Source organism: Poecilia formosa, unplaced genomic scaffold, assembly GCF_000485575.1.
Source record: "Poecilia formosa unplaced genomic scaffold, Poecilia_formosa-5.1.2 Scaffold20, whole genome shotgun sequence".
Taxonomy (NCBI): domain Eukaryota; kingdom Metazoa; phylum Chordata; class Actinopteri; order Cyprinodontiformes; family Poeciliidae; genus Poecilia; species Poecilia formosa.
In genome coordinates, this window is record NW_006799959.1 from 3,631,195 (window position 1) to 3,656,657 (window position 25,463).

Genomic DNA, 25,463 nt, shown 5'->3' on the forward strand with positions numbered 1-25,463 from the left:
TCTTCTTCTTCAACTGTCTTCCTTTTCTGCTGTCTGTTTCTGCTTTTATTTGCTTTTACCTTTTGGCTCGAGCTCTTTCCATTTTTCTCCTCTGTTTTCCTTTTTGCTCAGTTTAATTATCCAAAGACAGTTCTGCCTGGCGGTTAACCCGCTTGTTCTGTCTGGTTTGGATGAGAAAACACCAGCTGCTAATTGATCAATTAGGCCAGCACCAGATGACATCATTGAAACTTCTGTGAAGAGTTCATTGCAGCCATCAAGCTGTAGAAGACAGTAATTCAGGTTTGCCTTTAAGTTTCTCTCTAGTTCATCTACTTAAGTCCTTCTGTGGTTTTACTTTACAAACAAGGCTTTTTCCTATACGACTGCACCTTCATTGGCTGATATCCAATGTTATTAGTTTTATCATCAGTTTTGCAAGTTTAACGCACCCTTTTTTGTGAACTGAAAGATTTTTGTCTGCCTACGGGAAGCGGTAAAATATTAAAAAGTACTTCTTTCTTATTGTTAATTTCAGTTTAGTTTAATATATAATAATCATCCCCCACTGTAAATTTTGTTCGTTGGTAAAAGTCACAAACTAGCAGCTGTTTTGGAAACATATGTAAGTTTGAATTCAAATGGGTTGTCCAAATTGAACCCCAAATACCACCTTTAACGACTATCAGTAATTTCTCAACCCCTTTATGACATGCATCTTTAGTGCTTTGCAGCGCACACTTTTGCTGCTATGATTTACTCCAGGCATAGTGGACAATCAGACACCGACTTCTGAGACTGTTACTAAGGTCTTTTATCCCACTCCTCGTGGGAAAAGGCTTGACAAGTTGTCCAGGACTTCCTCTGAAACCAGACCTTATCGAAGGTCTGTTTAGCCTCACTGTCCTGTTCAGGAGGCAACGGCGCCCAAGCTTCAGACGGCGCCACGGCTCTGCAACCCTCGCAGTCCAAAGACTCATTTTTGCTCTCTGGCCAGATAAATAAACTTGTTTAAAGCAGCAAATGTTTCATGATCTTGTAAAAAAAATTAAAGCTTGTTATTTTTAGTGTTGTAAATTTGCTGTCATTTTTGAAGAACAAAATGTTCACCTGACTTTTTAGGTTTTAAATAGAGAAAAAAAAAACATAAAAAACTTTTAAATGTGTAAGGATACATTTTCTTTTATTTGTGGAAAATTATGTTTAAGAAATGAATAGTAACTATTTAGGACTGGACTTTTACATCGCTATGTACTAAAAGTGTGGATTTACATGCAATATTCCATGCAGCCTGATATACACTCTTAAATATAAAATATTGCAGTATGTAGAGTAATTTATTCTACAGGTTTCTATTACAACTACCGACATTTACACTAACAGAATAGATCGTTTTAAGCATAATATTTGTTACTGTCTGCATTTTTGTTGAAGTTTTTCCTTTGTATTTAAAATTATGGCAGTATTACAAAATTCTGGTATCGTATCGGCTCTGAAATGAACGGATTTCCTCGGTCGACTGATGTTTGATCCTGGATTTCAGATCCATGTCTACAGCCTGGAGACCGGGAAACCAACGGTTTGTGTCGGCAGCTCGCCGGGAGATTTCACTTGTGTCAACCTGAGAGACAGCCCCCCTCATCTGCTGGTGTGTGGAAACAAAGACAGAAGGTAGGACACAAAAACACTCACAAGTGCACATAGAGAATGCACAAACATAATGCACCAGTGGAAAAAAAAAACTGAACTAGGGACATAGACCAATGTTTGATGATGGAGGCCTAGCAGAATATTCTGGAAGTAGAGAACAGGTGTTTGCAAAATGTGTGAGAAGACAATAACTCTATTATATTTGTGCATTATTCAAGACTATCTGTTTCTTTGAAAAAAGAAGCTTCTGAAAGCTTATTGAGAAAAAGGAATGCATTGAAATACACTCGCAGGAGTGATATTTTGCTCTTTGTCTTCTCCATTACCTACTAGATGTTAAGAGACGAGGATTTCTGGCTGTAATGACTTCATCCAGCAGCAGCAGCAACAACACACACACTAATGTGCACATGCTTGCCACATTTGGCTCGCCTGTTAAAGAAAAGACGCATAAAAGATCCATTCTCATCTATTCTGCACTTGTTAGAGGGTGCCGTGGTGCGTAGGATGCCAGGAAAGGAGAAATCCCTGGCATGTCTTCATCCAAAGCTGCCCCCGCTGTTTCTATTCAGCCCCAAACCCATCTGGCTGTTAAGTAGTTGGCTTAAAGCGAAGGAGAGACCACATCATACTGTTCAGGTTCTGTTTCTCCCATTCCTGCTAGTTATGATTAACAGCACCTGCACAAAGACAAAGAAATAGTTCTGTTTGTTTTGTGAGTGGCTTCACTCTTGGTCTTTGGTTTTTGATCAGATTTCATCCAGATAGGGGGAAAAAACAACTCTAGCTTGGCTCTGCCACTTTGGCTTCAGCCGATGCAGCACAGAGTCGAGGACAAATGGGAACGGTGGAGACTGACGGACAGTCGGCGTTCTTGGCCCTTTGTCAGGGTGGCATCAAGCCAAAGCCTAATGCATCCCTTCTTTTTGTCCAGATGAGTTTTGTCACTCTGCATTTTTCTGTGAGATCCAAGCACCAAATGAAGTGTCCAGATAAGGCCTGTGTGGAAAAAAGAACACATCTGTGCAAACAAGACAAGTCTGAGCAGGAAATAAAGAGAAAACAGAAAAGTGTGAGGTTGTTAGCTAATGGGTGCCCGTTCTGCAGAACGCTTTGTTCTGCCGACATTAACGGTACAAAACAAAACAGTTTAGGTGATCACTTTGCTTCGCACTATGATCATTTTACTCAGTTTCCATAAAATCTTTATAGATTTCAACAATGTAAAACTCAAATGTTTATATCAAACAGTCCTTTTGTAAGCAGGTGACTTGTTTTGCAGTTGATTTAGGGTGTTTAAGCAGTTTCAGAATAAGACATTTGGTGCCAAGAACACATAAACCAAATAGCTCCAGATCATTAACCCCTTTGCCAGTTCACACCAACACATTGCCATTTCATCCCTTCTTACTTCCATTTCATACTCACAGGCAAATCATTTCATACATGTGTACTCAGCTCTTTATCTGATTATTTCACCAACTGATATTTAACCAAATATCTCCAGGTCAGTTTGCTGCTTTGCCTATTCATACTCGTTGGTGTTTACCTTCTTTTTATACCCGTTAACAAACTAGGTGTCCTCATCTATGCATGACAGTTTATTTCACGTTGAAGTTCATAATATACCAGGAGTAAATTATGATGAAGTAATTTTCAGATACAAAAGTTTAAAGATATTTGGTTGGTACAAAATATCCTAAGACTAACATCATCTCTGTATCATAACCAAAGGATTTAGGTACAGACTGACAAGAACTTTAAAAGCAAACAGCATTTTGCGCTTTTCACATCCAAACATTTTTTACAATATTTGAAAGTGCAGATTTAGGTTAGGAAACTTTTTTTTAATGCAGTCTACATGTTCCCTGCTACATGTTTAAACCACCTGACCTTTATTTAGTCTATCACAATTAAATCCTGGAGGAGTGTCCAATTATCAACATTAAAACACAATTTCACACTGTGAAAACATTTTAGATCAATAAAAAAATTAAAGTCACTGCTCAAATAGATTTTTTCTGAAAAAACAACATGAGGAGCGAAAAGCTGTCCAGTTTAATGTAGAGCGATTTTGTTAGCTATGCTTTAAGAATTTATGTTAGGTTTTGGTCTTTGTTTAACAACATACAATACAATACAATACAAATGTATTTCAATATCCTTATGAATCTGAAAATACTTTTATGTCTATCCAAAAATTACATACACCTTTACCAAAGTAAAACAGAGTCCAGGCATTGTGAGAGGGAAATCATTTCTAGTCTCTGTTATCATTGCTACTATAAGTTTTGCTAAAAAGGCAGACGGTTGTGGAGTTTTTTGGTTATGTTTCAAATGGACGTCCACCAGAACAGAATTTTTTTTAAATGTGAATTTGTCAGAGTCTTTTCTCTGTTGTTTCTGTAAATTATTCATGCACACTTAACTCTAAAAACAACACAGTTCGCTTCAATAAAAAGATTTTTGTCTCGCATGAGGAAATAAAAAGTGCATTTGTTAGAATAACTTGAACACGATGTGACCCATAAGTTTTCACACTTGAACCTTTAAAACTAAGCTCCGTCGGTCATTAAAGGAGATTTTATAGCATTCTTAAACACTAGATTTGTTGCTTTGATGTGCTACAGTGTATGCGATAGTCTCTGTCCCCATTTTGACTTGAAATTTAGTAAACATCGTTCATGTGGAAGATTGTGAACTCCAGATCATTAGACTAAATCGGACGTCATGCCTGGGATGATTAATGACTTCTTCTGGCTTTAGAAAAATAACTGTTCAGGAGTGGTCTGTGCCTCTCTCACACTTTCTTCGTGATTAATGAAAACGATTCTGGCCAGTGACAGTTCAGCAAAGACAGTCGCCTCCAGCATTAGGTTTATGGCTTCCTGTGGTCTGCCAGTAATGTTCATTCCTCATTGTTTAAACGTGCGCCTCCATCACGTAATGCCACTAAACAGGCAACAAGCTGAAGACAAACAAGTCCGCGGTGCCCATTTAGCCATTTAACTTTGATTCTTTAAAAAAAAAGAAAAGTTTTGATAGTGGAAAATGAAATCTGCCTGTGTCCCCAGAGTAAATTTGATTATGGTAATGAAGACTTGGAAGAAGGTTGATCCTGGATGGAGTCATGTCCTGGATGCTTTCAGCTGCAATAAAGCCACGCCGACAACAGATGGAGCTGAACGTCCCCTGGGCTTTTGTTGCTAATGAAACACACTGAGCAAAAATCCTCCTCTTATTGCATTAAATCCATCAGAGAAAGCAGCACTTTAAAATCCATAATCATAATTATTTTAATCATAATCTTGCACTATATTGTTTTAGCACATTTTCTTCCAATAGAAATAACTTTAATAACAAACATCAACATGTATTACAATTTCTTCCTTATTTTTTAAACACTACGATCAGGAGCTCAAATGTCCAGCTGTTGTTTTTGTTAGTATGGTGTGATCTGGCCCAGATTTTTGTTGGCTTGGCATTTTCTGCATTACTTATGCTTAAGCCTTTCTATGTTTCTTTAACTTTGTTGGTTAGACTATTTTACATTTTTATTGGTGTAGGTATTCCTTTTCTGAAATAAAAAAAAAAGCTATAAGGGTTTCATCATGATTGGATGCAAGTCTTTTGGAGAAAAAAAATATATAATCGTGGGATAAAATATGTTTTTAATGGTGAGACTGTTGTAGGTTTGTGGGACTATTGACTTTCACAATGTCATCCTTACGCAGCAGAAAAAGTAAGAGTGCTCATTGTTCCTGTTTAGAATAGTTTTTGACTTTCCTGTTTGTTTTATCAGAAGAAGATGGAACAAAGTCACAACAAATCTCACTCAGATAATTAGTCAACTTGTAAGACCAACAGATTCAATTAATTTATTTGCTCTCCTCTTCCATACAACACGACCTATACCATGATGCAGATTGCACATTGTGTGCTTGCCTCCAAAGGAAGCACACAACGTACAGAAAAGCTCATGTGCTGCTCTTGCTAAAGAAAACAACCCAAGCTTAAAGCAGAATCATTCCCTTTCTGTTATGACGTAGAGTGAGAGTGTTTGACCTCAGGTCCAGCTCCTCTCTGGTATCCCTGTACGCCCACCACCTGGGTGTCACCTCAGTGCAGGCAGACGACTGGAAGATCGTGAGCGGTGGAGACGAAGGACTGGTGTGTGTTTGGGAGATGAGGATGGGAACTAAGCTGTGGGAGATGCACAACAGGTAGGACTTTAGAAGATCCAACTAAAGCTTTGCAGTAAGTTTTCCTCCTTGTGGTTGTACCACCAGCTCTTTTTAGCGTTTGTCATGTTGTATAATTGTCTGTTTTTGTGGAAGGCATCCTGTAAGGCATGTTCGCTTTAACACCAGCACCCTGGTAACAGCCAACATCCCCGATGACAAGTCGCCACGTGGGGCCTGCATCACAGATGATGACCTCACAGCTCACCGCAGGTCACCTTCTTCTCTTCTACACCTATTAAAATGACTTTAAGCTTGACATCCTTTAAACATCCTCTTACTCCTCTTAAAACATGTCAAAAATAGTTTGGATAATAGGAATTTTCCACTTCTCTGCTTTTGCAAATCAAATAAAAAAAAAAAAAATCTATATTCTTATTTGATTACCGCTACTTCTAGATGGTTGATATCTAATTTTCCTCTGGGATTAATAAAGTGTGTCTGAATTGAAGTGAACTGAATGAGCTTTCAGTCATATGTGTATTGATCATTAGCATACAGACAACAAAAATAAGAAGTTGCACTGTATTCTGGCTTATTGCATCAATGAAATCTTATCCCTTCCTGAAAAAAGTTAAAAAATCCTTCACACTTATGAAATTTAATCTTTCTGACATGTCTAATTTTCAGTTCTTAAATAAAAGTCTGTAAAGCTGTAATTGTTGTTGGTTCTGTCCATTTCAGACACAGAGGAGTCATCAGCCATTACGACTTCTCTGAGGATGCCCTGTCACAGGATCACATCTTGCCCATCTGCAGGTCCGACTACATCGACTCATCCGGCTACAACTACAACATTAACCTGGCGGTGCCCTACGACAGGCTGTCTGGCTCCCATCCGTCTCACTGACCGCTGCAAACAAAATACTGTCTGTGGAGCAGAATGGACAAGAGACACATTGATCTGTCTGACTGTCACACTGATCATTTTTAGTTACCTTTTACTACCATTTTGGTGCTTTTATTAGGATGCAAACGGCTCGTCTGCTGCAAGATTGCCACCTTGATAAACATTGCTGTGCATTGATTTGTTTTAATGTTTGACTTTTTAGATCAGACACGGTGTAGAATTTATCCACAAAAATTGTCATGTTTTGTGATTTTTCAGGGGGAAAAGAAGAGAAAAGTCCAGACATTTATTTTCCATTTTTATTTAAAATTCTTTCTTTTGAAATAAGGGGAAAATAAATAATTTCAGTAATAATCAAAAATAGTGTTGTTTTTATTCTTTTATAACAGTAGTGGTTTATTATGTACAGCTTCAGTAGTAAAAACATCATCAAATCCTGATTTCTGAGGAGGAATTGTCTTTTTGTCCAAATGCTCAGCACAGTAGATCACATGTAACACACTTTTGTTTCAAGGTAAAAATCTTTCATGTTGCACATTAGCAATTTTCAAAGCAACAGTGTGAGGTCATAGTAAATATAGCTAAATGCAATAAGACTAAGAAAAGTTTAAAATATCTAAACTGCTCTAAATGCTAACATACCGCACTAAAAGGGCTTTCTGTTATCAAACATTAAGTTCACAAATAACTTGCAGTTTTGAGAATCTCACACACTTGTTTATACTGAAAACATGTTAGTGCTTGAAAAGGCGTTTTGCTTTTTCCCTTTTAAGGACCGAGGAGGTTCTGCTAAAAACAGCAGCAACATAAAGAGTTCCTTAGACCAACAATTATTTTCCACAACGCAGGTTAGCAGTGTTCATATCCAGAAAGCGAACATGCATCCTGGACTCCATTTCAAGGTCCTTTAGAATCTGTGGACAAGCGAAAATGCTGTAATGAAGCCACAAAATGTATTTGTGTATTTAACAAAGCGAGAAAAAAGTGCTAACCTCTTCAAAATGTTCAAACGTAATTCCTTCGTAGAAGTCATCCGGGCCCTAGAGCAACAGGAATCTGTTATCTTATTGGTCCAACAGTGAGGGAGGAATATTAGCGGCATGGTTTTGGTGATTTCTCTTACCAGGTTGGGCACATTTGTGCTCGCCACCTCCAGCATGGCAGCATCTGCTATCGCCCTAGCACCCTCCTGCCCGATGGTCCCGCTTTCCGAAAGAAGTTCCTCGACAGCCTTGGATGTAAACAGAAAATGAAGACTTTAAATCCTCACTGAAAAAGTTGAAACTATGGAAGAGGATAATAGCAACTGAAAAAGAAATGAAACATAATTATTTTTTTTCCTCTCTGAATTCTGACTCTTTGAAAAGTTTTCAGACAGAATCATCAAAAGAGCTGCTTCTGTCATAATGTGAACTATTTGGTTTTCTCTCTGATGGAAGATACTCATCCAGCATTTTTGTGCTCAGTTGTTTTCTTTCCCAAAAGCATTAATTGAGCTAGTGCTGCTTTTAACTTTGCATGCTGTCTTTCACACTCTGTGTCAATTAATGTCTTGATCGGTTTACCTAAATTTAAAGGAAAAATGTCTTCCTTCCTATTCTTTTTATAACTTATTGTTATATCGGTCACTAAGTGACCTCAATCCTTTAATGGTCCCTAATCCTGTAGATTTTAACCTGGTCTGTTGGAGCTAATTACTCACTACTTTTGACAATGGGAGTGTGCACACACGGATTCCTCTTGTAGCTGCTAAAGCAAGACAACATGGAGCAATTCATTATATCCACAATAATTTAACCTTGGCAAAATGATCAATTGGAAAACGTATAATTGAATTGGCGTCCAGTGCTCTGTGCATGTTTTAGTGTTTCCTTTCATCGTATTTGACCTCAATCTAGTTCAGATGCATTAAAAATTATTATGACAAAGAAAAATATGCCATGCATCAAATGGGACAGAAATCAAATTTTCTTATCTTAAGAGCTTTGGACTCAAGGTTACCTTTTGTTGGAGAAAACTGTCATTTTACTGACAAGAGTTAGCTTAGCTTTAATTGAATTAATTTCCAATTTGATAACAGTGGAGATGTTTTACTTCCAGATCTGCATGCGGCCATGTTTATTCTAAGTAAAGCTGAGTGTCCATAATGGGTATCTGGAACATGGAACCATATTTCAAAACAAGGATTAATGTAATCAGTGTTAAATAAAGCACATAATGAGCACCTACCTTTCTGTACTCCTCCAGAGTAATTTTGCCATCACCGTCGGTGTCGTGCATGTTGAACAGGACTGGAAAAACAAAACAATTAGATTTCTTAAGAAATTTCCACCCACAAATTATGGGATTGCACCAGAGGAAGTTGTGATTACAGGGCCTGTCATGATGATTCAGGGATAAGATAATGAAGCAGATCCTTCAAGCCAGGATTACGACTGACACTGCAATGCCCAGAAAACCTTTTTGTTCTCCTCTTTAAGTTACAAGAGTTTGATTGCTCCAATGGTTCTTTCACATCTCAAAGACATCTGGCTCCTTTTAAAGATCGAGATGTAGAATTGTTTGATTCAGACGGATAGAAATAAAACTTCTGCTCCAACAAAAACCAAAATGCAGAGTTCATATGACTGATAAAAAGGTGTTTAGTCTGTTTAGACTAAACAAGATGTCTTTTACTTGGGAGAAAAAAACAATTGGACTCTTCAGGCACCAGAAAGTTTGTTGCTTTTGAGTTCTTATCTTACATTTCTAACATCTGGTTGAAACAGGAGTGTAGGGTGGAGTCTGTAATCCTCTTGTCAAATATTGAGTTCACTTCTCAAGTTTGAGGAAAGACATTCTTTGTTCAAACTAGGAAACTCTGGTCTGAAAATATGTTTGCCAATAAACAGGTTTTTAGTTCTTGCTGTACTTACAGGAAGGAATACTTTTATTTTTTTTTATGGGTGACTTTGATTTTGTCATTTTCTCATCACACCAACTTTTAAAGAAATATAGGTTTTGGTACCTAGAGTTCCTTGCAAATTGTTTAACTATATACTTGAACCTTTTCACATTTTGTCACCTTATACTGCAAGTATCAACTGCTATGGGCTATGAGAATTTATGTGATGAAATTAGTTTGTAAATGGAAGCGAGAAATTTACAAAAAAAAAAAAAAAACATGCGAGTTTCAGCTTTCAGTGTTTTGTGATATTTCTCCATCGGCTTGGCTCACTTAAAGGCAGTCATTTTTGCTAATTCTTTAGAAAATACATTAATCTCTGTCACATTGCATGGAGTCTGTGAATATAAATTGCTAAGTCTTGACACAGACTTAGCAAAACGTCTGTGTCAAGTCTAGGTTTTAAGTCTAGACTTAAAACCAAGACTTGGTTTTAAGTCTAGGTTTAACCATCCCAATGTAACTCTTGTTTTTATGTTTAGGGTTGTTGTCCTGCTGCCAGGTGAACATCCACCCCAGTCTCAAACCCTTCACAGCCTTTAACTGGGTTTTTTCCAGGGCGGTCAGGTCCTGAGGTCCCTCATTCATCATCTGTGAGAAGCTGTCCTTTCTCCAGACAAATGTGGCCACATCATGATGTTGCAACCATTTACTGAGGGGATGGTGTGTTCAAGGTGATGTAAAGCTGGTTTTCTACCCAATGTTTTACATAACGCTTTCTTTCAACAATGTAGTGCACAGAATTGATAAACATCCTGTCAATAAATTATCCTACATGAGCTGTGGATCTCTGCAACTCCCCCAAAGTTACTGTGGGTCTCTTGGCTGGTTCTATGATTAATTAGGTGACGGTTGCACTATATTTAAAGGTACCAGAAGAAAAGTGGTTGAATTAAATCAAACCCTACATTTTTCAGATTTTGTAATTTTTTTTAAAATTCCTCCTCAATTTCCATCTATCTCACAACTATGCAATTTCTCCAACACAAACAGCGTCATATAGTGCAACAGGAAGTGATGCAATGCATCTTACTCAGTCACAGTCACTAATTAAGAGCTGCTTCTTACTGGTTGGAAAGAGCTGGAGGCAGCTGAATGCTACTTAGGAAATGCTTAAGTGGAGATAAATAACTAAATGCCAGAAATACAGACAAGTTGTAAATTTCTCCTTTTTTTATTTTTTTTTATTTTACAATTTCTGGATATTCAAAACCTTTTTTTCCATTTCTGCACTGAGAGAAGATAAAAAAAAAACATTAAATGAGCACTTTAAATTTTCTTTCTTGCAATATGTTCATGACGAATTAAATCATAAAACATCATGCACGATATTTTCCAATGGGATGTCTTGTTATTTATCACCAAAAAGTGAGCCTTGCTTTGCATTTTGCTGAAGGAAGTAAGGATCTGATGCATGGTTTGATCATTTTTCTCTAGAGATGTTTATGTCTGTGGTGCATATGTTAAAAAAACAGATGTAGACATTCAGGAAGAGCTGCAAGTCAGAATGCAAAAGCATGCAGGATTTCCTCTTGTCACTGAGATTAACCTGCCAATCTGGAGCACAACAAACTGAGCTGAAGCACAGCTAGACATAATAAAGTAAAGACTACTCAGAAAATAAGTTGAAATATTACTACCAATAGTTTTTTGAATAGTTCTCTTTGAATAAACCACATTTAACTATTTATTGATTTATCTCGAGCAACAAAAAGTGAATTGCAGAATCAGAGCAAGTCTCTCACTGCATAAATCAGAAACTGTAATTAACAAATAGTCTTTCACTGTATAGCAGTTTGCTTAGAGTGGGAAAAATAGTTCAAGCAGCAAAAAGGACAAGTCCAACCATTCTGTCAGGTTTCAGTTTGCAGACATCACAATAAACCACATTTTTCCATTATCTAAAAAGTTTCATAGTTTGTATGGCAATTAAACACCAGGAAATGCACAATATTATGGCAGGATATTGGTAGTAAAAATACATAAGAAATTAAAGGGACAGGGATATGTGGAAAAAATGTATCTTAAAAGAGATAAAGATATAGTTAGCTGAAAATAATTACCAACTGTTTGCCTCCAGGTCATGCATTTGTCTTTGTGACATTTAGATTTGTTAGTTTGCTGTGGCCACATTCACATGTTGAGCCAGAAATACCTTCGAGCTGCTTGGAGGCAACAGCTGACATGCGGTTACAGATCCTCTGCTCATTCACACACTTACATGTGTCGTGTTGTACTTCTGGCCTGGTTTTCTGAGCAGGCCAGGTTTGGGTTGCAGTAAAAATGTTTTACTCACAGCGAACTTTCTGTCTTCTCATTGCCGTCCTCTCCTCCTCTGACGTTTTAATACTTAGAGGACGGAAGTGGGACATGACCATGAGGAACTCCTCAAAGCCGATTTCCTCATATGATCCCAACTCGTTATCAAGCTGGTTCCTGTGTTTCAATCAAAAGCATTGAAAATTATCTAATTATTGTTGATAAATGTAAACCACATTAAATCTGTAAACCACCTGCATTAACTAGTTACAATAACTTTGAAAATTACATTTGACCCACATGACTATCACATGACTGATAGTCATGTGATAGTCTCCACATGACTTGTGTTTTAGAGAACAGAAATCACATAATTATACCACAAACCAATGCAGAAAACAGTCCAGCTAAAAACACACAACTGCTTATAAATCAGTCAAATTCTCATCATTCTCTTGCAAAAACACAGGAATGCTCAACTTTGGATTTCTAAAGGCATCTTTTAAGGCGTCTTCACAGAAAACCACACATTAGTATTGGCCATGAACAGTGTAACTAGTGATTCTATTAATATTGAATTAGAAAATTATTCAATATCATTTTCTAATTCAATATTAATTAGAAAATATTAATATTGAATTAGATAAATTCAATTAATCCTAATATTCTATTTATCATTCTATTTATCCAAACTAATGTAGCGCAATTAAAATTTCCACATGTGGATCAGTGAATGTTCTCCTTTAAAAAATATCACCTTGACGGTTAACTTTGTAGAAAAATTATATTATTTTAGTTAAAAAGCCATTAGTAACAGAAAGACCACATGGGATATGGTGTTGTTTGACTCTACCCACCTTTTATCAAAGAACGCCTCGATAATTTCCGTTTTGATGGGGTTATTGGCGAGAGCTGGTATGTTCTTCAGGTGTTCTCTCCTGCAATGCAGCAAGAGAAAGTCCATTATTACAAACCAGGACATCATAGGACTGTCTCTGCATTTTTAACTGATTTTAAGTCAATTTTATAAAATGTAGCTTGAATTCCTTTCATTCTGGTGTTTACAGAACTTCAAATGTTCATTAATTAATGAGCGTCATATATAATTTTTAATGCAGTGCCGTTCCCACCATCTATAAACTGCACAGTCCTTACTGCAGTGAAAACACTGACACCTTTAATAATTCTGATGTAACAGAAATGGAGACTTTTTAATTAACTTTTCAAATTGACAGGATTATCTGAGGACTTTCAATTCAAATTTCTTGACTTTATTTTTCTCTGACGAATCAATATGACATTTGTCTTAGCTGTTGTTCAAAATGGGAAAGACTAGAACATATTTACATGAGTCAGATGTGTTTTGCTCTTCATAAACCAGGTAATTGCTACTAGAAAATTGCTACTCTCATGTGCTTGCTCATATCCACAGTCAGAGTATTAGCGAGAAAGCCTAAAACAAGTGGAGCAATAACAAACAAGGGCCCACGGTGCCACAACACCGTGTCAGGACAAAGAGGGGAAGACAAATCTGCAGATCTCACTGTTAGATCATTGTACGTTTGACTCACTAAATCTTCAAAACAACGATTAGATGAGATCAACATGCTGGTGTCACACTGAGGTAGTTATCCCCAACAAAATGAGGTGCCTTTGGTATACAGAACAAGCCACAGGACTGTGTCGATTTCAACCAACTAAACATGAAAACACTTTGCTTTACTTTTGTGAAGCAATAAAGCAGGAGTGTTGTTTCCTGTTTGTTCAACTAGAGGACTCCCACAAAAAAACCCCCCAAAAAAAACACACATATTCTACTGCTTGTCATCAGTTTAAGGATGTTTGCTGTAATAAGAAGATAATCACATCTTTGGAAACGTGATTCGTATAAACCTCTAGGCTCTTTTTACTATTTTCCAAACAAGCAAATAGGACTTCTGTTGCTCTTATGGCAGTATTATTCTATAAAGCTCTGAGTTCGTTTGCACAAAAACTGTATCTGGTGTGATTGTTATCAGCAAAAGTTATGTATGTGGGACAAAAAAATGCACCTTTCTGAATGCAACTTGTTTGAATTAAAACAATTGTAATATTAGCAGCATTCATACTGTAAACAATTTTTCTGTGTAGGTCTAGGTTTAAAGAAATTGACACACAGATATTTGGACCACTCTTCCTGCTGAGTGTGGATTCAAGCAAATGGGGAACTATCTGTGTAGAAGAGAGGGAACAGACATTTCCTGTCCTATTATCACAAACATAAGCATGTGGCGTTTTCTTAAGGCTATTGGGACTTGAACTTAGGTTGTGTGGTTTTGTCAGACTAAAATTCATGTTTTGGTAATAAAGGCTTTCATGTTTGGTGTGAAACAGATTATACTCATGTGAAGAATCACTTCGTACCCACTGTCAAGTGATTCTATGGGCTTCTCTTTTCAAGTGGGGAACCTTATCAGAGTGCACTGCATCAAAAAGTCCAGAACCTTCAACATAATAATCCAGTGGCTGCTACCAAGCGGTAAATTAGTTGAATTGCTGTGTTTATCTACTGTACCATGTTATTTAAAAACAAAACAAACAAACTGCACATTAAACTTTTTTTATCAGGCAAATAAGTATGGAGGGACTGTATGAGTTTCATTATGTTGGACATAAAAAAAAAAACACATTCAGAAACATTACCTTAGTGTTTTTTCATTTCCACTCAGCTGCTGAAATCGCATGTGCAGGTTTTTAATCTGCTCGGTTGAAACTGAAGAAACAAAGACTTTTATCATTAACATGTAAGCCCATATTCTCCCCCCATTTACTCACAGTTCAAAGAATCCAGGAGCTAAAAATGGATTTAAACCTTGATAAACAAGAGTGCATTTGCACTTAAAGGGTTCCATCCTGATGCGCGTTTTTGCTGCCTAAAATATACTGCTCAAAAAAATAAAGGGAACATTTCGCTTTAATTTTGTGTGTGGCTCCAAATCCAGGCCTCCATTGGTTAATAAATTTGATTTCCATTGATGATTTTTGTGTGATTTTGTTGTCGGCACATTCAACTTTGTACAGAACAAAGTATTCAATGAGAATATTTCATTCATTCAGATCTAGGATGTGTTATTTGAGTGTTCCCTTTATTTTTTGGAGCAGTATACTTTAATTGATCAGGTCCTGCTATCAGCTTAATGGCAAAGTAAACAAACCATCCTTAGTAACTGCACCTAGAATGATTCTCAGAATCATTAACTCCAGTTGGAAAGTGTTAGCAGTCACCTTTCTATTCTCTGTCAAATAAAGTCAGCAGCTGTGTCCGCTCAGAGTGTGGAGGTGAGTTATGTCTCTGACCTCACACAGAAACCAAAACAGATTGTTGTTCTGGGTAGGTGGAGTCACGGCTCAACACAGCAAGCTTGTTTAAAAGAACTCAACTTGCACAATAAAACACAAACAGGCTGAACAATAGCTAGATCAGTACCCGAGTTTCTCAGTATCTGAGATCAGTACCTGAGTTTCTCAGTATCTGAGATCAGTACCTGCCAGTGCAGTTGAAATTCCAATGATTACAGAACAAAGAGGTTCCTAAGTCTGCCACTACATCTGAAAAGAAACGACTATAGCTGTAATCTTTATGAAGACAAAGGCATTAAACAGTCCAAAGTCTCCTTCAGATAGTTGGGCTCAGTCTAGGGTGGATGCGCTCAAAGTACATGTTTGCACATGTGAAGGTATCCCACTAATGTCACACTTCCTCAGGTATCCTCAGTTCTATCTGCTGTGTTTCATTTCTGAATGTGAAACATGTTTAGGCTGGGGCAAGACGCATCTGAATACGAAGGAGCAAGAAAGTTTAACTGCAAACATAAAAAAGCAAATAGCAAACTGCAGTTTGCTTACCTAAAGCAGAGGCTGTTGAAACACAGCAGCGTCCCATCAGGAGGTGTGAGGGCTGCTTTGGCTTTAAAACTAAATGAATGCGCCAGCTTCTTCAAGCTTAGCTTTAACATCTACACATGATGTTACATTTCTGAATATGCTCGAAAACATAACATGGATAATTAAAAAGAGCATTTCTCGCGTCTCACACCAGCGTATTTCCCACTGTGGCGTAGTCAAACACCACTATAACCACCAAAATAAACAGATGTCTTGTTTTTCTTATACTTACATCCAGTTTTCCCCACCATGTTCTCGTATTGGTACTCGGAGTGTGTTTGCGTGGCTCCCATCTCTCCGGCTGTCTGAGCGGTGCGTCGAGGCGCACGGTCTACTTGGACTGGCTAAAACTTTGACACACTGTTGCAGTTTTATCTGACTTCAGTGGGCAGGACATTGCTCGTGTGTTCTGCTGCCTCCACGTGGAGAGTTTTTGCATTTTTCGAAAAGAAAGTAATTTACAGCTTAAAAATCAATTCTTACATCGCATTCGCATAATAAAGATCCGCAAACATCCACCAAACAAGTGTTACTCTCTCCATCTGAACGCTTACTGTTTTATGCCAGTTAGGATTAACAAGATTATTTGGTTCTATTTTGTGGAATGCATTTCCTCATACAGAAAGACACCCCCGGCCCGCATAATGCTGCCACTACTGTACTTTAAAGTTGGAATAGCGCAGGTTTTCACTGGGAGTAATGCCAGCTCTTCTAACGGCCTGGTTTCTTTTTGATATATTTTTCTGCCTTAGGCAAATTTCCTGTAAACTCACGTGTTGTGCGAAAATCTGTTCCCTCCCGTGTCGGGAGCGCGCACTACAGCCACAGAGGGAGTTTCGATCATTTCTTGGTAAAACGACTCACATAATCGCGGAAATGTTGTAGCTCTCAGTTTCCTCGACAAAACAACAAAACTTTGAAATAAATAAACAAATAAACATGATCTTGTAAGAATTATTTCTTACACAGTTTTGTGTTGTTTTTTTAATCGCCAATATAATCACTCTTTTAAAAATATTCCTCTATGACTCTGATATGTATGAGAACTTGGTTCCCCTCTTTTCAAAGGGGAAAAACAAATGCTTTTAGAAACATCAGAGAGGAACACAATACTTCAGCCTGAAGCTCACGCATTGCAATGTAATGTTTCCCCACGGGACCAGAATAAATCAAGCACGTTGAAATTTAGGTTGCTCAATCCTACCGTCACACACCTTGAGAATTTGAAAATATTTTCCCTTTATTTGCCCAAGTCATGGGGGTGAGGGATACCAAATTATTTCAGTAGTTTGAATTATTCGATTGTCCTTCCGTAACCCGAGAACTAATAATTCTTTCAAAAACTCCTTAACTGTGTTTATTCCTCTTATCATAAACAGTAAATACTGTGGATTTGGAAACCTTTGCACTTTATTTGCCAAAGTTATGCGGGGGGAACCAAACATTTAAGCTGTCCCAGCTGGTATTCATGGTGATATTTTGTTGATGTCACAAAGCAGCAGGTTTTAGGTCAGAGGTGCTCATGTCCAGTTGAGAGCTTCCATCCTGCAGCTTTCAGATGCTTCCCTGCTCTAACACACCTCAATCAAACGAATGGTTCGTTACCAGGCCTGTTCAGAGCTGATCCCAGACTATTGGAGTAAAAATGCATCTAAAAGTTGCAGGACAGTAGCTCTCCAGGACTGGACTTGATCACCCCGGTTTTAGGCGTTTCTGTGCCTTCATTAAATTCAGACATTGTGAAAATGACAAGCTTGCAAAGCTGGACATTCCTAAATTGTTAAAAGACATTTATTATGCAATTTAACAGGAATAATCTTGGCAATCCAGACCTAAAACACTCTTTACTCTCATTTAATGTCAGATTTGTGTTTCTTAATGGAGTTGAAAATCTGTTTTCCACTATAGACTCTGTGTGAGACATCCGGTTTCAGTTCCCACCTTCTGGCCTCTGTCTTGCCTTTACCTTGGGCTGGCTTTGCATATGTTCCCACAATAAAGTAATAAATGCTTTATTTATTTTAGAGGAAAAAACAACAACAGAGAAACTTGAAACACTTTATTCTTTTGTAGTTTTCGCCAAGCTTAGACTCATTGCTATTTCAAGTTGTCGCCATCTTGGCATTCCATGACAGACATCCTGAGTCTTGGCATCGTACATATTTCACATGTAAATATACAGAATAAAAGGTAAATGTAGGAATGTGAAAGTGGAACTTTCATAAGTGCATGATACTCTGTAAAATCATGAGTCAAAACTATTTTTTTTTCAGTTCTCTGGTGTGGCACTGGGTTTATATTATGCAGACTGGTGCTGGATGCAGGGACATGTGGGAACAGAAGCATTCTTTGAATTTGGGCAGGAGGGATTTACAGCACCTGGATAAACATCCTGATTTTTCTAGTCCACTTAGCTGCTTACTTGAAGTTTTTTTTTTTTTTTCCTTTTATTTTTGGGTTGTATTTTATCAGATTTTTTTAAAATCAAACTGAGCTTTTTTTGACTGGATTAAAAATAAATGAATATGTGTTACATCATGTAGAAATAGTATTTGTATCCAGTGATCCAAACTTTGTTTTTACAGCAGATAAATGGTTGTATTTGAACATGTCTCAAAGCAGCAACAGTAACCATCTTTCCTTCTTTAAAAGACAAAAAAAGTCCTAGTCTCCGAGTGCAATAAAGGAACAGCTAAGATGATTGTAAGTTGAGTAAGAGGGGAACAGGTATTTGTTAACCCTGGTCAGCAGGACCACTTGCTACATCGACTTGAACTGGTGCCTCATTTGGTCAGAGGCAGAAGCCTCATTTCGGCTCACAGATCCAGGAGTCATTCTGTGGTAGAGCTCTTGAACTGTGCCCAGGGTTTCCCTCATGTCCTCAGGGTATCGTGTCTGCAGTTCTTCATTGGCAACGTAGTGGGTTTCGGCAAACTCTGAGAAGTAGCGGCCCACCTCCGGGTGCCCAATCTCAAGAGGGGCAGAGTGGGGCTCCAGGTTCTCTGAGGAACACCAATGAACACACGTCACTGCAATGCTACTTTGGTTAAATACACAATTTAGGGGTATTTTTAGGCAATTCTGCTCTGATACAAAGAGGAACAAGCAACAGAGTTTTACGAAATCAAAAGAAGGTTGTGGCTTTGAGAAACATAGCCTGTAGGAAATGCTGATGTGTTGAAGATTGAACAGATAAGTTCAAACAATGAAAGTCATGCAGATGCAAGCTGGGAGATTTCACTATTGGGGAAGTAAGTTCAACCCTGGCAAAATAAAATATAAGCTTTGGAGTAACATTTACAGTTCTCTATATAGAGGTGCAGATAATATTGTTGACGCCCTCTAGTACAGTTGTGATATGAACCTTTAAATAAATTCGCCATCAATTACAGAAGCACAACATCACACTTTTAAAAAACTCCTGTCTTTAAGGTGAGCAATTTATTCGTAGGATAAAAAACAATCTCCTGTTACTTTTTCCACATCCAACTCAACTGTCTAAAGATGTGCACAAAGTCCAATTGATTTTGAAGGAAGTAAAAACAAGCTAATATGTCCCAATAGGGAAAGCAGTATCTTCTGTTCTATTTTTAAATGCAGAGCAGCAGGTCAGGTTTGGGTGTGGCTCCTGCAGGTTATGTGAGCACAGCTGATTCCACTCATCATGATCACAGCACACTGCTGGGAAAGAGCAGTGTGAGGGCCATCAGAGGTGATAGTAAAGTTTTACAGCCTAGCTATAGTTTTTTTTTTTTTCATGTTAGTGAGAAGGAAAGTGTTTTATGGCTACTCTTTTTGAATAGTAGTAGTAAACCTATGTGATATGGTTTGGAAGTCTTGATTTTGATCCTTGTTTCTTGATTTTAAGATTTATTATGTTTTTTTTTCTTTATTTAAAAATAATTACATTTTCCTTTTACAAAATGCCTCCTGTGACGTATAGTGGAGGATGAGTTTGTGGGGTACAAGCTCACACCTGGAGGAGTTCTCTAGGGGGAATGGTCAGAGATCATTTCTCTCTGTATGCTTTAACCTTGTGGAATATTACAGAACACAATAACCTCTGACCTTATCTAGATTTCAATTTCTCCTTGAGGAATACTTCACTTTTTTAAAAATAAATTTGATATGCTGTACGCCTTTAACCTTTAGACCTACAATCTGTGGTTCATCAGGAGATGCCCCCTGCTGGTGGATATGAGGCGTACCCTGAGCTGCGTAACGACACGTCCCGTCTTGTACCAGCACGTTGTAGAACGGCTGGTTAGCTCCACTGGACAACTGGTGGACCCTCATGGTGTTGATCCACTCCTGGCTCATGGTGCATTTAGGATCCCAGCCGTAAATCACACAGTTATACCCCGACCTGGGAGAATTTCAGTAAACGATGTTTTGCAATTCGAGGTAATTTGCCCTTTTGTCTGCGTTGCGTTTTACAGGAACTTACCGCTTGTGTTTCATAATAAGGCCGACTGAATACTGGACCTCCAGGTGTTCGGGAGCGCTCCGCCGCTTCACCTCAGGAGTGATGGGATGCTTCTTGTGTTGGATGTGCTCCAGTGTGTGCTGCACCAGGTAGCCCACAGCTCCATGCTGGGAAGGATCCAAAGCCTGGATATGCTGCAGGATGTCCAACACCTTTGAGCAAGGTGAAGGGAAATATGTGTGAAGAGCAGCTAAATATTAAAATACCACACAAAAGCAATATAGAAAAGTTTTATTTAGATTGGTGTTCTTGTCATTTTATTCCAGCTCAAGATATAAAACAGTTATTCAAAATTATAAGGAAATAATAATGAAAGATCTGGTTTGTATTTGAAAACATTTTTGCTCAAGTCTGACCTTTTCTGGCCAGATTCCAAGGTGGAAGTAGAGGCGCGCCTGCAGCAGCAAATACTGAACGTTATCTGGATTGATGGTGAGGTAGAGATCCAGCGAATCCCTCAGCAGCTGGTAAGATTTCTCATTTCCTTCGCTGATGGAAAACACACACCGCAGATGATGCAACTTAAACTGAAAATATGGTTTATATAAAGCAGGCACAGGATGGATTGTAACATCTTATTCAATTTTAAGCACTCCAAGACTATGACTGACTGACAACAACAGAGCCCTGCAGAAGACAGTAACAGGAGCTGAGAAGTTCATAAGTAATCATTCAGTTGATTAGCATAGAATTGGAAGATTAAGATGTCTGCACCTGCAAAATAATCTTACATCAGACATCCTTCACCTAATAACATGAATGGTTCCTCTTACCCTCTTTTGCCGATGTTGAGCAGGTTCCCCACCATCCTGAGCAGCACCTCTGTGGTGCTAATGGCACTGTAGTAGTCTGCCGTCACCTGGTGGCCAATGAGGTACTCGCATTCCTTCGCCGTCAGCTGCTTGCCTTTCCCAAAGGCATCGATGTAGACAAAGTCATAGATATCCTCACTCCTGCATATGGAATGTTTTGTTAACATTTATTTAATAGGCTCAGAAAATGTACTGTGAGTTGTGCGATTATATTCAAGCATGCACTTTGCATTTATTATTAAAAAAAAATCACTTGATGAGACAATTGAAATTTCTTGCAATATTTTAGAGTGAGAACAAGAAAAGCTCTGATTTAATTACAATAAATATTAAGAAATGCTTCATGATGCAAATGTAAAAGATTTTGATGTATTAAGTTGATCATATTCAAATATTAATTAATTAAAAAATAGTCAAAGCAGCACTGATTTTTAACTCAACTCTGTCATGTCCTTTGGTTGCAAAAGCCTCGTTTCAATCTAATTAACTTTGACTTATAATCACACTGCCAAGAAACGAGCAAAAGCAGAATTCAGAAATGTACAGTCATTTAGATAAAACATAGTTATCCGTTAATAAGCTACAGATTAAATAAACTGCACTGCCACATGACAGAAATTACACCACAATATCTACATAAGATTGCATGATTGTATATTAAAAAAAATAAAAGTGGAAATCGAGAGACAAAACATGATCAGTGATTTTAGGCTACTGTGGTGATCTGTGTAACCAAGAAATATGTAAATATTCTAATTTCAAGCCATACCCTCTTGGTCTCTGGCACCAGCGCAACAGGAAGTGGTTGGGAAAGTTGACGGGCTCCAGCTGAACGCCCAGCTTCCGGGCGAGCGTCATGTACAGGACAGAGAGGCTTATGGGTATACCTGTCCGCCGAAGTAGCACCTGGGTGAATAAGGAGCACAGTGAAAATATTTCAGAACAACACATGAGAAAACGTTGTCAGCTGGTGCCTACCTGATGGATGTAGGAGTTGAGCGGGTTGTAGTAGTCACACTCGTTGCCTTTGTACTGAAGCTGTTCGTACAAAACGGCGTTCAGGGCCCACAGCACCTGCCTCTGGAGCTCAAAGTCCTCCGTCATAACGTCACCTTCACACAGGTTAGTTGTTTCAAACAGAGCTCAGCTATTCAGGCTCTATATTTCTACTCACAATATATTTTAAAAGAAACAATAGTGGGTGAAAAACAAAAATTATTATTTTTGAATTTTGTTTTTTTCTAAAACACCTACTGTTAGTGACCCGAAGGCTGGGATGAGAAGGGTTCTTGATTCTCAGCATCTTCTTTGCTTTTTCTGCCACATCGTCCATTTGTTGTGAAATGGACTCCAGTGTGACATCAGCCAGTGGGTTGCAGTACTGATCCACCAGCACAGCGCCTAGCAAAGCAAATACAACCCAGAAAAGACATGAATGAGGAAAACAAGCTATTTTAAATTAAGGCGAGGGAGGAGAAAACCCAAAACAACAATTTCTAAGCTCTAAATAAATAATCAATAAATTGTATAACTAACTGAAAACGTATGTATTATAAGCATCTTCCATTTTTTGGATGTTCATTCAGGGACTGATCCACAGCATCATAAGTCCTCCACTGTACCCAACAGCAGGCATGAGGTACATTTCTACATATTAATCTTATACTGGACCAACCTGGAGATTTTATATCTTAAGTTAATCCTTGTCTCAGATGCCCAATGTAGATTGTTAAAGTCACTCTAAGCGTCATAGTCCTCCACACTTTTAGTGAAAGTGGCTAACTCACTCACTCACACAACAACAAAACCTTGAGGTTGTGAAAAAGATACACCTGTAATCAATCTCTGGTGTTCTATGAAGTAGTTACAATAATTTCACTTTCCATTTAGAAAATGCTACAAAACAAAACCTGACTTGCTGATATGTTGCAACCTTCACAATGAATGATATTAATAAGGTGATGGCCAGCACTGATGGTTACCTTCCAGAGCTGACTGCTGCTCTGCGGGCTGCCCCAAGAAGGTCTTCAGGCTCCTCAGGATGTTCTGCTGCCTCAGGAAGTAAAGGATTTTCTTTGCATAGTATTTTAGGGTCAAGCTTTTCCTGGAAGAGTGGAGAGACATGAACATTTGCATCATAGATGAGTGACGCAACAGAGTTTTTGTAATCACAAAGAATTTTCTGAATCAACATCCAAGCTCCAGCTGATGGTCAAAATCTTCTGTTTGTGGAGTGTTTTGGTTTTGTTTTGACTTTGTGCACAGTGTTACTCTCACCTCTTGTCTGAGTTGAGTATGAAGAGGAGCTCGTCTTCACAGAAGTGCTCTGGCATCCCGAGTGACTCGATCTCTGCAAAGCTGTCTCCAAGCACCTGGCCAACACATGGCTGAGTGACAAGGACTCTGGATTAGTTTGCAACCCAGCGGATTCACATTATTGCACAAACATGCACCCACATAATTAGGCATGAGCCAGTATGCAATTCTCAAAATAATATTTAGGAAAACTCCACAGATTCACTGTAGCATGGTAATTACTATGAACTTAACTACAATTTAGAGCGTAGCTTATCTCCTTTTTTTTAAATGGAAAAGTGAATATGATTCATATTGCAGGAAAATTAATCTCACCATAACCATGTTTCTGTATTATTTATTTTCACGGATACAATTAATAAAATAAACACCAGCTATTTGTAGATGTAGTTTTCATGTGCTTATTGCACAACATAACTTTTTGTAGATAATAATAGAAAGTAACTTACATTTTTCTCATAGGAAAAAAAAAAGGCATTTCTTATCATTTTCAATAAAAGAACAATTTCAGGAGTTAAGTAAACATATAGGCCTTTAAATGGCTAACCCCCCTGAAAATAAAATACTTGATAGAAACATTCAGGTTGAACGTGGTTTAAAAGATTTACATTTTTATTGTACAGAAAATGTCAGTACATGATATTTTAACTTTCTGGGCTTTTAATGGAGTTTTTTTTTTGGCATCGGGGAGAAATAAATTAGGACGTTAAAATACCTATACGGTTGTAAAAAAAAAAAAGAAAAAAAAAAGAAAGACATTCAGCAGCAGGTAGGGGAGGGGCCACACTGTGCAATTCTATGCAGATGGAGAAATTTCAGTAGTTGATTTTAAGCCATAGGAACAGTACCACAAGACTTTTTTCTTAGTAGTATTGAAACTTTTTAAGACCTTGGCATATAAGTAACCAGTTCATGCCTCTATCCAGGTTACAGCATTGATTCTACATTATGTCAGATCTTTTCTTGCATAATGATATTACTTCATAAGAAGGTGATTACTTACAACTTCTGTGAAGAATCGCTTTGAGATGGATTCCACCGTCCTTCGTATCTGTATTCCAACTCTATGCCGGGTTATGTATTCCCTAAGCCAGTCACAGCTTTCATTTTGACGATAAAACCTCTGCAGTCTTGGCCATCTGTCGGTGTAAGGAGTAAAATTTGTAATTTCAGAATGACTTAGGTATTTATATATATATATATTTTTGGAGAAGGTTAAATCAGGCTCTAAAACCTTTAATCACCCTGCTGCAGTAGATGCATCACTTACAGAAAGAAATGATTCTGTCAGACTAGCTGAAGTACTACATATAGGATTCAAGGTCAAACAAATTCATTTTAAGGGACTCTGCAAAAAGCAGGATGTACGTTTTACCAATGATAAATTTTAAAACCTATTTTTCTTACGAACTTCATAGATGTCCACGGTCATATTGCTTAGCACCGGTGAGATAAGGACAAATTTGGTGCATCAGCAGAATGACAGCTTCCTGTGAGTTCGCAGTAAACGAGCCAACCTTCAAAGCGAAAAGGAGGGTTTCATGACCCTAAAGTTCTGGATAACATTAGGATTGTTTTCTAAAGATAAAGACGAAATGTTACAAGAATCTGCATAAAGAGAAGCTAAAAATATTTGCAGCACCTGATTTTGTATTGGTGTTCCCAGACCTTTCCCCTTCCATGGCAGACGTCGTGCAGCCGTTTGCAGCAGCATGACACGTTACAAACGTCGACATGTTTGAGGACAGGGAAGCACAGAATATGCTCAAGCAACTCGGTCGGCAGGTCGGTCAGTTTTTTGGCTTGGGACTCGTGAATGATCCCGTTCAAACTCAGCTGCTCCGCTCTGGCTACAGAAGTCGCCATTTTTACTGTTTACCCCGATTACCTCATTGCTGTAGCCCCGCCTCTTTATGGCGCAGGGGGCCTGGCTAAGGGTGGGGCATGTTGCGTGTACTGCATTATGATTGGCAGATCGGTCCGAAAGGAAAGGGCGAGGGAA

General features: G+C 38.1%; 3 protein-coding genes across 3 annotated transcripts in view; 1 reads left to right on the forward strand and 2 right to left on the reverse strand.

Moving 5' to 3' along the window:
* The window catches only part of fbxw8 (F-box and WD repeat domain containing 8), a 20,237-nt gene extending 13,251 nt beyond the window's left edge, over positions 1-6,986 (forward strand). The window contains exons 8-11 of the mRNA XM_007547486.2: positions 1,523-1,650; positions 5,679-5,852; positions 5,967-6,083; positions 6,555-6,986. Coding sequence (XP_007547548.1) covers positions 1,523-1,650; positions 5,679-5,852; positions 5,967-6,083; positions 6,555-6,720 — 585 coding nt within the window. The 3' untranslated portion in view covers positions 6,721-6,986. The remainder of the gene's footprint in view (positions 1-1,522; positions 1,651-5,678; positions 5,853-5,966; positions 6,084-6,554) is intronic.
* An 82-nt stretch (positions 6,987-7,068) lies between these two features.
* Positions 7,069-16,447, reverse strand: tesca (tescalcin a). Its single transcript, XM_007547488.2, has 8 exons — positions 16,080-16,447; positions 14,606-14,675; positions 12,781-12,861; positions 11,961-12,100; positions 8,950-9,011; positions 7,844-7,951; positions 7,713-7,760; positions 7,069-7,634 (listed from the first exon to the last, which is right to left on the reverse strand). Exons 1-8 carry the CDS (start codon positions 16,138-16,140, stop codon positions 7,551-7,553), a joined length of 654 nt encoding a protein of 217 aa, XP_007547550.1. The 5' UTR covers positions 16,141-16,447; the 3' UTR covers positions 7,069-7,550.
* Positions 16,448-17,891: 1,444 nt separating this feature from the next.
* Positions 17,892-25,372, reverse strand: fbxo21 (F-box protein 21). Its single transcript, XM_007547489.2, has 12 exons — positions 25,104-25,372; positions 24,465-24,600; positions 23,423-23,532; positions 23,128-23,249; positions 22,400-22,546; positions 22,124-22,257; positions 21,915-22,051; positions 21,107-21,286; positions 20,690-20,822; positions 20,295-20,485; positions 20,056-20,213; positions 17,892-18,849 (listed from the first exon to the last, which is right to left on the reverse strand). The coding sequence occupies exons 1-12, from the start codon at positions 25,325-25,327 to the stop codon at positions 18,608-18,610; spliced, it is 1,914 nt and encodes a 637-aa protein (XP_007547551.1). The 5' UTR covers positions 25,328-25,372; the 3' UTR covers positions 17,892-18,607.
* Positions 25,373-25,463: the final 91 nt, after the last annotated feature.